General features: G+C 47.6%; 1 protein-coding gene and 1 non-coding gene across 2 annotated transcripts in view; one reads left to right on the forward strand and one right to left on the reverse strand.

Annotated features, from left to right (window-relative positions):
* Window positions 1–11,835, forward strand: part of LACTBL1 (lactamase beta like 1) — a 16,517-nt gene extending 4,682 nt beyond the window's left edge. Inside the window, exons 3-8 of the mRNA XM_027908013.1 lie at window positions 1,214–1,358; window positions 1,521–1,630; window positions 2,289–2,446; window positions 4,329–4,576; window positions 7,531–7,636; window positions 10,137–11,835. Of these exons, the coding sequence (XP_027763814.1) occupies window positions 1,214–1,358; window positions 1,521–1,630; window positions 2,289–2,446; window positions 4,329–4,576; window positions 7,531–7,636; window positions 10,137–11,115 (1,746 nt within the window). The 3' untranslated portion in view covers window positions 11,116–11,835. The remainder of the gene's footprint in view (window positions 1–1,213; window positions 1,359–1,520; window positions 1,631–2,288; window positions 2,447–4,328; window positions 4,577–7,530; window positions 7,637–10,136) is intronic.
* Window positions 3,332–3,405, reverse strand: TRNAN-GUU. The gene has a single exon. It is a non-coding gene; the product is annotated as a tRNA-Asn (tRNA).
* Window positions 11,836–12,628: the final 793 nt, after the last annotated feature.

Genomic DNA, 12,628 nt, shown 5'->3' on the forward strand with positions numbered 1-12,628 from the left:
GCAACCTGGAGTTTCATCAGGGGCTGGAAAACGCAGCTGGATCCTTCCTGAGCCACAGAGCCTTGGGGGAGTCTGGAATTCCCTGGTTGGGACTGACAAGGCTCAGCTGATTTGCAGAAGCTTTTGCCTGAACCCTCCTGCATCTCAAAAAAAAAAAAAAAAAAAAAAAAAAAAAAAAAAAAAAAAAAAAAAAAAAAAAAAAAAAAAAAAAAAAAAAAAAAAAAAAAAAAAAAAAAAAAAAGAAAAGGGCCATGTGGAAAATCTGAAGGGAATATTTCAATCTGTCTATCCTACGAGTGAGTCCAGACAACCTGAAACAGCTTTGGAATGTGGACCATATTGGAGGCAAATGGCAGCCCATATGTTTTGTAACATTAATTGCCAAACTTTCAAAAGCACCCTCCTGACCTCCTGCAGGCAGTGAAGGAGCACAGCCCAGGCTCAGGCACCTCCTCGTTTGTCATCTGTTCCTTGTTTTATTTCAACACTGATCTGGTTCTCTCCCCAACCTGGATGGTCTCCAGTGTTGTGAGAGCTGCACACACTCAAAATATCAGCCAGTTTCCCCCAAAACATGGCATCTGTAAACGCCAAGCTTGCAGATGGTCTGTGATAGGATGGGATTTACAGGCCCAACATAGAAGGGTGAGGGCAGCAAACGGGGAAAAAATTCCCTCGTTCATCTAGAAAACCTGGATCCACTCAGGTGATCTGGCTGGTGGCTGCCATGAACAGATGCTGACTCTGGGGAAAAAAAAAAAAAAAAAAAAAAGAGGATGGAAAGATATCCAGGAATAAGTGCTGATGGTTGAGAAGGGAGGAATTGAGAGCTGTATCTGGAATCCTGTCTGATGGGTGTTCACCTGCAGGGAGGGGGAAGGCACAAGGAGTAGTTGTGTTCTTCTACAAGAACCCACAAGGTAAAGCTTGCAAACTTCACTGAAAGGCAAGAAAGTCATCTCTGGTTCCAGTTATCCCAACATGGGCTGGCATGCCCAGCTCTGGTGCTGAAATTCTCCCAGAATCCCAGACTGGTTTGGGTGGGAAAGGTCCTTAAAACCCATCTCGTTCTACCCTTCCACTGGACCAGGGGGCTCAAATCAACCCATGTCCCCTCAGCAGCTTTGTTCTCTGGTGCACTGGGCCTCTCCCAGCACATGTAATGCAGGAGAGGTGGGTTTTTTTCTCTCTCTGACTCCTTTTCTGCTTGCAGAAGGCTCCCAGCAGCCGGAGCTTCCTCAAACTCACTGCTATGGAGGTGAAGTGGATCCATGTCTTGGTTGTCTTCCTTTTCCTGCTGTCTGTGGCAATGACAGGTTGCTTCCTGTGGCAGTACAGCCTTCCCAAGGTGGAGCCCAGTGAGTACTCTGCTTGAACCTCGCCCATAGTTTGGCACAGAAATCTGGGACACTGATAAAACCCTTTCTCCCCACTTTCACCCAGTGAAATTGCAGTGAGATTAAACCCTGTCAGTGTGTGTCTGTTGAAGTCACTTGTGCTCCCTCTGCAACGTTTTCCAGGCCCTTCTGTGATGGAAGTGAGGTCGGATTCTGTGCAGATGTGCCCCCGCTACCCTGAGCCGGTACCCCTGGACCACCCCATCCCCATCCTGAAGGATGCCCTGGAGAAGGTCTGTGGGGAGAAGGGAACAACAGAGGGAGCCTCGTGGCTGCTCTCCTGCAGGGGTAGAGCTAGATGGAATGTGTCATTTGCCTCTGAGCATCTCTGGGGAGGAGGTGTGGAATCAAGGAGGAGGAGAACAGGTGAACCTGGGGATGGGTGTAATGAAACTCCTCCAGTGAACATTCAGGACGGGTCATCGAGCAGTTCTCTTACCCAGAGGGAAAGCTGTGATGGAGAAACATGATCACTTGTCCATTGGAAGGTCTGGAGATTCGTGGAGTGAAAAGTCTCATGGGATACTTGAAAAGTCTTCTTCTTGTACATCTGTGACTCTAAAATACCGGTGCAGAGTACAGATGTGCAGGGAACAATTTAAAAGGGAAGAATTTACAGTTATTACATGCTGGTATTTGGTTTTAATCTTAAATATTACAAGGATGAGCAACGGGTTCTTTGACATGTAGACCAAAAGGAAGACACTGGATAATTCAACATAAGCAATTCTAAGAAACTGTTAAACAATTAAAATATTTTCTTGTGACAAAACACATTTCACAGAACCCCTCTAGAGTGCTCAGGAGCGAGGAGGGCTGGTGGTCTGATACAGACTGGATGCACTATAAGAGCTTTCATTTGGGAATTGCTGGTCTCCCCTTGTTCTCCAGGTGGATTTGATGCTGAGGCAGAAGATGCACAGCTCAGGGCTCCCAGCCATGTCTGCCATTGTCATCTACAACGACACAGTGCTCTGGACAGGAAACTTTGGAAAGAAGAACATCTCTGACCCCTCCTCGGCCGTGCCCAACGAATACACCATCTACAGGTGAGAGCCCTGGCACAGACAGAGAACCAGGAAAAGGCAGGGAAAGGTACCCCTGGCACAGGCAGGGAGCCAGGAAAGGGCACATCCACACATGGAGATCTGATCCCTGGGGATAGAGCCACTGTCAGGTTCCCTGCAGGAACCTCTCTTGAAACTTTGTGAGACGATGCTTCAGTCAAATCTCCAAATTATCACTTGCTGGTGGTTTAATGAGTTGCTTAGGATGCATTTATTGATTTTTTTTTTTTCTTAATTTGATCTGATAATGTTTTAAATGACCATCCTGAAGAACCTGAAAGCGTTCATGAGAGTGGCTCCATTTCTGAGGAGGCAAAGTGCACAAATCTGAAGGCTGAGAACTGGCACAGTTACTAAAAAAAGAGAACAGAGAGGAGACAGGGCCAGAGGGTTAAAATATTAATTAAAGCAATAATAATAATAATAATAATAATAATAATAATAATATCAGCCTAGGAAAAATTTGGGGGTTGGGTAGAGTTTCTACTATACATAAAATAGACCTGTACACTTATTCATCCTCCCAGTGTCATACTGGCTGTTAATTTTTAGATGAATATATAATCAAGCCCTTAGTGTGTGCTAAAACAACAACAGCAAAAAAATCTTTTCCTTTAAAGATCTATTTTCAGTGAATTCTACCTGTGTTATCTATGAAACACACGGGCTGCACTCTGACTGTCAAATTCTGTCCTCGGAATAAACAATTTTGGAAAGTTCCCGATCACCTGTTTCTTCCCCATCTATAATAACCGTTAAAATTACCTCCTGCTATTTTTTCCCCCAGAACCATTAGATGGTTTGAGTCGGCAAGAACATTAAAGGTGTATTTCCAAGCCCTGGAATCGTGCCCTGGGCTCACATCCACGTCCCCGGGTGGGCTCGAACCACCAGCCTCTCGGTTAACAGCCGAACGCGCTGCCCGGTTGCGCCACAGGGACAGGATGGAGGCAGCTCCAAACGTGCAAATCTCCCACTTGGGGACAAGGTTTAGGGGTGGCCCTGGGTAAATGGTGAGGCTAAATGATCTTAGAGGTCTTTCCCACCCTAAAGGATTCTGTAATTCCGTGATTTTAACCATAACGTTCCAATGAACTCCCAGCAAGGTTTTGTCGCAAAATCACGGAACGTGCTGAGCTGGGGGAAAAGAAGCATCCAGTCCAACCCTCAGCCCTGCATAGGACCATTCCCAGGAGTCACACTCTGTGCCCCAGAGGATCATCCAAACCCTCCTGGAGCTCTGGCAGCCTTGGGGCTGTGCCTGCCCACTGCCCTGGGGAGCCTGTTCAGTGCCAACCACCCTCTGGGGGAAGAACCTTTCCCTGAGATCCTTTTTGTGAGAACCTAACCCAGCCCTGGCACAACTCCAGGCCATTCCCTGGCCTGTCCCTGGTCCTCACAGAGCAGAGACCAGTGCCTGCCCTTCCTTTATGGTTCTTACTAACCAATCATTTACCAAATAGGTAATTTTATGAACACTAAGTGACTAGGAAAAGATCTGCAGCCACTGCACTGCTGGGCACAGACAGAGTTTGTCCGTTGATAAAGGTTCAAATTTAAGGATATTAATTCAAGCTTCTTACCTGCATTTTAACCCTTCCCTTTATAACAGGCAAAAATGTCACAGAATCACAGAATATGCTGAGTTGGAAGGGACCCAAAGGGATCATCCAGTCCAATCAACCCTGCACATGCCCATCCCCAGGAGTCACACCATGTGCCCTGAAGGATCATCCAAGCACTCCTTGCCCTCTGTCAGCCTTGGTGCTGTGAAAGCTACGGTGATCCCATGCACTGACCATCTTTCCTCTCGATCCATGAGCTTCCTAAAGTTTCATTTCCCTACGTGTTTTTCCCCTCGCAGAATCGCCAGCGTCTCCAAGATCTTCCCCACCATCATGCTGTACAAGATGTGGGAGGAAGGCAAGGTCACCTCCCTGGACGACCCCTTGGAGCGTTACGTCCAGAACTTTGTCATCAAGAACCCCCTGGGCAGGCTGAAGGACTCAGAGCAGAGATACTCAGCAGATGGGCTGGTGTTTCTGGAGAAGGGCTCGACGCCGCTGAAGCCATCGCCCGTCACCCTGCGCAGGATGGCCAGCCAGCTCTCAGGTGAGCCAGCCCTGCCCTGGGCCACCTCAGAGCACACAGACACCACAGCCCAAGTTCCAGGGGTGCCAAAGGCTCCTGAGAGGCTGTTTCCCGGCATGGACCCTGCTCCTGTGCCCTTCCCAGAGGTCAGAAGGACTCCTGGGAGCAGCTTCCTGGAGTGCTAAAAGGAAACTCTTGTCCAGGCCACCTGCCAGGAAAGGGGCCAAGCTGCCCCACGGGCTGGGGGGGGTTGTTTTTCCCCTGGAAAGTGATTCAAATTCCTTATAATTTGGTACCACAGGGTTGGATTCAACACACACACCAGCATTTCACTCCCAATATTCTATTCCCCACATATCCCAATTCTTTATTTGCGGCATGTTCCCAACATTAAATCCCATCACATGCCAAGGTTTTACGTGTGACATATCCCAATATTTTATTCCTGCCCTATTTTATCCCATCATTCTGTTCCCACCACATCCTAGTACTTTATTCGCCAAATATCCCAACACCCCCCCAGTATTTTTTCCTGGTGCATCCCACCATCTTATTCCTGAAATATCTTGAAACTCTTATTGCATAACAGTGCCTTGTGCTCCAGCCCAGAGTGCTCTGGTTTTTCTGAGGTGTAGAGTTGGTGGTCAAAGAGGCACCAAACCTCTTTGCTTTGAATAGAAAGACCTTGATTGATGAGCTAAATTTAGCTGCCAGCGTGGCTCCTGATCCGGGATTCCTGAGCTATTCATGGCTCTGCACTGGTTGGCAGAGGAGAATGAACGTGCTGCTGCTTCAGAACTGGGTAACTGTTACATTAGGGTCGAAGGAGCTCACAGGACTCAGAACTTTAACATTTCTCAGAAATAAAGCTGCTAATACTTGACTGAGAGATTCCAAAATGTAAAATGGCCAAAGAGGCTGTGCTGGTTATCTTGTGTGGCATTTTGGTTCATCTCTTTAGCTTCTCCATTATTCCAGGTTGGAATAAATGCCCTGAAATTAGGGCTCCTGTCTCCCAGTGAGGTGTGAAGTGCACCCTAGAATTGTTGGGAGAAGAACATGTCAGAAGTGCCCCTGGTCTCTTGTTCTGTGCAGCCCCTCCACTGTGCTGAATTCGTGCCCTTGCTCAGCTCCTATGCCTTTTTTTTTTTTTTTTTTTTGGTAGAATTTGGCCCAAATTTCTCAGACCACATCAGCAGGACACACCAACCACCTCAGCCCCTGACAATTTCCCAGAAGCAAAAGCAGAGTTTCAAAATCCCAACTGAAGATGAATTGAATGTTGAGGTCCCACATTACATTTGCTGTCTGTCAAAACCCCCAAAAAAGGAATAGGTTTTGCCTGGCACCAAGATCAAAGCCACTGCATGACACATTGTAAAGTGGTTTTCATCTGAATTGTAAAGTGGTTTTCATCTGAATTCTTCCAGTGGAAAGTGATCTCTAATGGATTCTCATTATCTGGGCTCTTCTCCGTTGCATTTTACAAAAGGAACTCCAAAGGTCTTTCTCCTCAGCACTCAGCACATTTCTGGTTGGGAGCTCCAGCTTGTTAAGCCCAGGATTTTCAAACACATCTGAATGACAGGAGGGGATGAGGTTGTAAATTATTAACAGTGTGCTTGTCACATCAATTAGCGGCCCACGAGCTATAAATCCGTGCCTGTGGGTTATATTATTGCTCACACATCCTCTGGTTTATCGTTCTTAATGAACCTCAGGAGAGACACTGCGCTGCTGTCAGGGCTCTGGGGAGCTCTCCCATGGTCCAACACTGTCTTTGCAGCAAGGAGGAAATGAAGGAGCCCATTGTGTCCTGGTAAATGCATCACTTACCTGGTCATTCAGCTGCACAAACAACCGCAGAGCAGGAGCACAAACACTGTTCTCATTCCAACTCGAATCCCAAGGTCAGGCCAACTGAGAAAAACAAGAGTTGCTGCTCCAAAAAAAGTAGGGCCTCCTTCAGCTTTGCCAGGATTCAGGAGGAGAGGAAAAGCCCTCACCAAGGACGGTTTAGACTGGGTTTTAGGAGAAGGATTTTCACAGGGAAGTTGGAAAAGCATTGGAAGAGGGTGCCCAGGGCAGTGGGGGAGTCCCCATCCCTGGAAGTGTTCAAACAATGTGTGGATGGGGCACTGGGGACGTGGTTTAGTGGTGGACATGGTGGTGATTGGTGCTGGGCTGATGGTTGGACTCCACCTCAGAGGGCTTTTTCAACACTAACAATTCCATAGTTCTGTGATTAAGCCCATGGTCACTATTACAAGTTGCTTTTCTGTCACAAACACTTCCCAATTCCCTCCCCACTTCTACATCAAAGTGAGCTGGAAACAGCCACAAGGACTCCACTCCAGGGGTAATCCAAGCCACAGATCCTGTTCAGAGGAGCTGGGGCAATTTAAAAACTACTGGCCAAAAGATTGTAGGGAATCCATGCTCAGTATGGAACTAAAAGTTAAAAAATCTTAGCATTTTCTACAGTGAAAAGACCTTTGTTTTTTCCTACATTCAGAACCTTTAATAAATGTTGCTAAAGATGGGCAGGGGGGGAAGACAGAAATACTTTAGGCCAAGCCTGGAGCCATTCAGAGAAGTTCCAGCCCTCAAAAGTGAGGTGTAAAAAATGAAATCCTGGTAAAAACGGCCGTTACACACCTTTGTAGTCACGGGAACGGAGTCCCACGGCAATCTGGGCAGGGATTTCCCCAACACCCAACAAGCCAAAACACACCTGGGGATACAGGAGGTTTTGGATCATTCATGGAGGTGTTTTCACTGAGATGTGGCACCCCGAGTTCATGCTGGGTAGCACTTACACCCCCCAGGTTTGAGGCTCCTGCAGCGTGGCGCGAACAGGTCCTTTTGTGTCCACCATTGTCGCTTCCACTTTGACTCTTGGCTTTCTGTTCCCTCTTCACCAGAGTCACCATTTCCATGCTTTGCCTGGAATTAACCCCTTTTCCCTGGCACAGGTCTGCCCAGGAGGCTCAGATCCACCAGCCTGCTGTGGAAGGGCAGCACGCAGGACGCCCTGGCTCTCCTGAAGGATGATGTGCTGGTGGCTGACCCAGGAACCAGGTCAGATGGATTCATTTACGAGCTCTTGGTCATCTCCACATCCACATTCACACTGTGTCCCTGTCTCTCCTTCATCCTTCCCCTCTCTTTACCGTGTCATTCCATAAAATGTGAATTTTTCCCTAAGTAAGAGACATAGCCACTATTTTATCATATCCATGTCCACACTGTATCCTCATCTCTGCTCTCTTGAGCAGGTCATATGGATTAATTTTAGGAGCTTTTAGGAGAGTGTTTTTCACTCTTAGCACCACCTGCAACCTCCATGGCCAGTGGATAGACATTGCCAAAGGGAGCTTCAGCCACCTCCCCACACACTTGTCTGAGGCTGGAGCTGATCTGATGATCTTTGTGGGTCCCTTCCAACTCAGAATATTCTGTAATTCTATTTTTCATCTGTCAAGATGAGGCAAGTTAAACTGCCACAGTTGGGTCCAATAAGCCTTAAATGCAGGTTTTCTATAGCTGAAGTGTTAGTTTAAACAGTTTTAAACGTCACAGATTTCAGTTAAAATCGTGTCTGTAGCCACTTGTATGTCTCTAAATTATCTATAAAATCTGTGAATGCTTTTTATAATTTCTATGGCCTATTAAAAGTCCATTACCAGAGTTGCAAACATTCAAAAATATCATGAAATCATAAAATCCCAGAATGGTTGGGGTTGGAACGGACCTTAAAGATTAACTTGTTCCACCCCCCTTCCACTAGACCAGGTTGCTCCAAGCCCCATCCAATCTGACCTTGGACACTTCCACACTTCCTTAAACTTTAAGCTTCCTTTAAAAAAAGGATCCAGCGGACATCAGGTGAGGGAAAGGATTGGAACTAACTTGGGAAAGTTTTTCCAAGTCTGCAAAATGGTCAGGGAATAGAGTTAAATCCCGAAATAATTTGTCCAGCGTGGCTAAGGATCTGCCATGGCCACAAAGGAGGAAAGCTCAGAGGTTCCTTCATTTCTGTTCTTTCCCTTATCATGTAGGAGGCTACAATAGATATTCCTTCAAGGATGTTAACATTTTAATAACGTGATTTTCTTTGATATTTTTATATCCTTATTGTTATTATCTCTATTGATATCTTTATATTGTGCTCCCCATGAAGATAAACAGGGACATCCCCTCACAGTCTCATAACATCTTAATAACTTAATAAATATCAGCTTAATGTTGATAGTTTTAACTCTCTCCCTGTTCCTGGACATACTTCCCAAAGAAGTTCCCATTTATTGACACAGACCTTTTAATATATTTTTCTATGTTGAAGTTCAGCTCCATTTCAGACATAAAATTTTAAATCCAGAGTGTGTTTTATTCAGCCAGATGGGTTGGAAAAGGTTGAAATGGTACCAAATTTATGACCTAAATAGGCCTCAGTGAGATGTGTGGCTTCACACAACTGAAAAGAAAAAAAAAAAAAAAAATCAAACAACCAAGCTGAAAATACAATGAATTTTGAAAATGTGTTTAAGAAAACTTGCTCATTCATGTCTTCACTCCATTAAACTTCATTCAAGTGTAAAGACTTAAATCACTTGATGGATATTAAAGACTGAAGCACTTCTCTAATGACTTCACTGTGCTGGTTGCTGCTTTGTGGGCTTTTAAGTGCCCTTTAAGTGCTTTTATCATCTTAAGGTAGCTTAGGTGTTTAAGTGATTATAGCAGAGTCAATCCCCAAAGAGGCTTACCTGGGATTTTGAGACCTCTGAGGGAACACCTGGAACTCTTCGTTTGCTCTAAAAACAGTGGATGTGTTCTTTGTGAGCTGTTATAAACAGTAAAGCAGGTTATGCAAATTTATAGGGGTGTTTCTGTTTCATCCCCAGATCTTTCTGTCCACCAGAGTTCAATAACTCTGCTGATGTTGCTGTGAAGTATTTCTCTCTCTTGATTTAACAACAAGGCAACAACGCAGAGTTTTTCTCTGTCTCTCCTTCGTCTCTCCTCTCTTTTAATCATGTGATTCCATAAAATCTGCTTTTTCCCCTAAATAAGGGTCATAGCCACTGGTTTTTCATATCCATATGCATATCCAGATCCATTTTCAGATCCATTTTCAGATCCATATCCATATCCAGATCCAGATCCATATCCATATTCAGATCCATTTCCAGATCCAGATCCATATTCAGATCCATATCCATATCCATATCCACATCCACACTGTATCCCTGTCTCTCCTTCACCTCCCTTTACCATCCCACTCCATAAAATGTGGATTTTCCCCTAAATAAGAGACACGGTCACTGTTTTGTGACATCATCCACACTATCCCTCTCTCTCCATGTCATTCCATGAACGTGAGTCTTCCCTAGACAACAGAGATCTTTTCATATCCACACCCACAATGCATCTGCCTCTCCTTCACCTCTCCTCTCCCTTCAGCACATCATTCCCTAAAAAGTGAATCCCCCGCTAAACAACCGACACTGGCACCGCTTTGTCCCACCCGCAGCGGGTTTGAAGCTGACCCCGAGATCTTCCTCCTCCTCCTCCTCAGGTGCCACTACAGCAACCTGGCCTTCTCCCTGCTGGCCCACGTGCTGGCCGAGCACGGGGCCGACGGGCAGTACCAGCGCTGGGTGTCGGAGCACGTCCTGGACCGCCTGGGCATGGAGGACACGGGGTTCGACCTCACGCCGCCCATCCGCTCGCAGATGGCCGTGGGCTTCTACGGCAGCCGCCAGCCGGCCCCGCTCTACGACCTGGGCTGGTACAGACCCTCTGGGCAGATGTACTCCACGGCTGCCGACCTGGCCAAGCTGGCCATGGTGTTCCTGGGCACCTACCACCGCCGGCTCCTGGCACCCGACACCGTGAAGACCATGCTGACCCCGCTGCTCAAGTGCTCCAGGGACTACTTCGCCAACAAGACCGGCACGCCCTGGGAGATCAACGAGCAGCTGGGCTACGACGTCATCAGGAAGGATGGGGACCTCGATGGCTACTCAGCCACCTTCTCTCTCATCCCCAAGCTCCGCCTGAGCTTCATCGTGCTCATGGCAGGGCCCAGGCCCCAGGGCGGGGATGTCGTGGCTGAGACCTACGAGCACCTCGTGCCGGCCATGGAGACGGCTTTCAGGGAGGCACAGAAGAGCGTGGTCCCCCCCCCAAACCCTGTCCCTTATGTTGGCTACTACACCTATTCCAACCTGACTTTCTATGAGATCAAAGTTGGCATCGGTGGGGTGCTGATCATGCAGCAGTTTGGACCTCACGTGGAAGAGCTGATCCCTGAGAAGTACCGGACGATCAAGCTCCACCACCTAGAGGATCGCGTTTTCCAAGTCGTTTTCGACAAGGAGTTCCCGTGCGTCCTGCACCTGGGCTCTGCCTCCATCTCCCTGGAGACCCAAAACGGGCAGCTCTTTAACTTTTACCCCTTTGACCGCAAGGGTTTGTCCCCTGGCTTTGACGCTCCGGGGTTGAACACGTACAACGTGGTGCGGGTGCTCCGCAAGCCCGTCTTCTACAGCTAAAGCACCCCCTGCTCCCCTCGCCTCTTCTGGGAGCTGTGTCTCACCAGATCTGTGTCTTACCAGACTCTGGGTGGCTCCAGGGAAGATGTTTGAACAGGGAAAGGCGGTGGCAAAGGGCTCTTTTGCCAAACAAATGCTTCTAAAATGACTTCCCACTTCTGACGTGACTTTTAATGGCTGGCAACCCCCCCAAAAATGCACAAAAGGCCAGCTGGAGATGCCTGCAGAACATGAAAAAAAAGAGGTGGGAACGTGCTTAGGGGGATAGTGTTTGGATGCCATAAAAACAAAGCTGAGCACTGAAGTGTCCACACTTTCGTTGTCTGTTTGATGACCACTGTAGTTATCAACTGGTATCATCAAAGGGCTGGAAATACCCTGTGTGTCTCAGAAAATATCTCTTCTTCAGTCCAGGGTTTTTTTCCCAGGGCTTTTCAGGAGCCCATCTACCAAGAGCAAGATCCCTTACCTGGGTTTGCCAAAAGCCTGATGTGCTAAAAAATGGCACCAACCTGATCCCAGGCCCTGCTTGGGATCCCTGGGATTCTTTTTTTTTCTCTCCAGGTCACAAGGAGGAAACTGTGAAAAGAGCAGAGAACAAGGTGGTCTTGGCTCCATGGATTTCTGCAGAAGTGGTGGTCACACCAAGGATGTTGTAGAACTTCAGGGGAGAAATAGAAGGTCACTTTTGTGGGCAGGGCCGCATGAATATGAGCTGGGACATTCCAACGGGACAGGAAAGGGTGTGACTGCGGTGTTTAACCACAGGAATGGCTGGGAATCTTTCTGGGTGTTTTGGGCAGGGTGTCTGTTTGGCAGATGTCCCCAGGTGCGAGTGAAGATGCTGAGGGAAAGGACATCATCCTGGGCAGCTCTGCACTGAGGACAGGAGCACCTGCAGTGGTGGAGTCACCACCCCTGGAGGTGTTCAATGAACGTGTGGGTGTGGTGGTTGGGGATGTGTTTTAGTGGTGAACACGACAGTGCTGGGTGGGGGGTTGGACTCAGTAGTCTTGGAGGTCTTTTCCAACCGTGGTAAATCAACAATTCCACGTTGTTAATGGCCCACAGCACGTCCCTGTGGTGGGAGCAGTGGGAGGCTCAAGTGCCAAGAGTCCCACCAGCCTCTCTCTGGTTGCCTCGGTGTCCTCACTCTGTGTGCTGCTCATCAGCCTCAGTTTGGAGCAGAGAGGCCGTCCCTGAAAGCCCACAGAGATCCATGATGCACAAACTCAGTTCTCTGACTTTTCCCAGACAAATCCACTTCTCTGATCAACACATGGAACCATTGAAACCTTGCCTTACAGGGCCACTGCTGGATTGGCTTCCTCTGTCCTCTGTGGGTGATGACATTCCATAGTTTGTTCAACCTCATATGTTCAAGTCTTTATCCTGGGCTGTAGCAACAGCAATAAAACCTATGCAAATGCTTCCTGTCCTGCCTGGTACTGCCCAGGGGTGTTGTACTGGGGTGGATTTCCTGTGTAGGTGCCTCCACTGCCATGACACACCT

This window comes from Empidonax traillii, unplaced genomic scaffold, assembly GCF_003031625.1.
Source record: "Empidonax traillii isolate 1590-97213 ecotype Southwest subspecies unplaced genomic scaffold, ASM303162v1 scaffold1601:size85128, whole genome shotgun sequence".
NCBI lineage: Eukaryota > Metazoa > Chordata > Aves > Passeriformes > Tyrannidae > Empidonax > Empidonax traillii.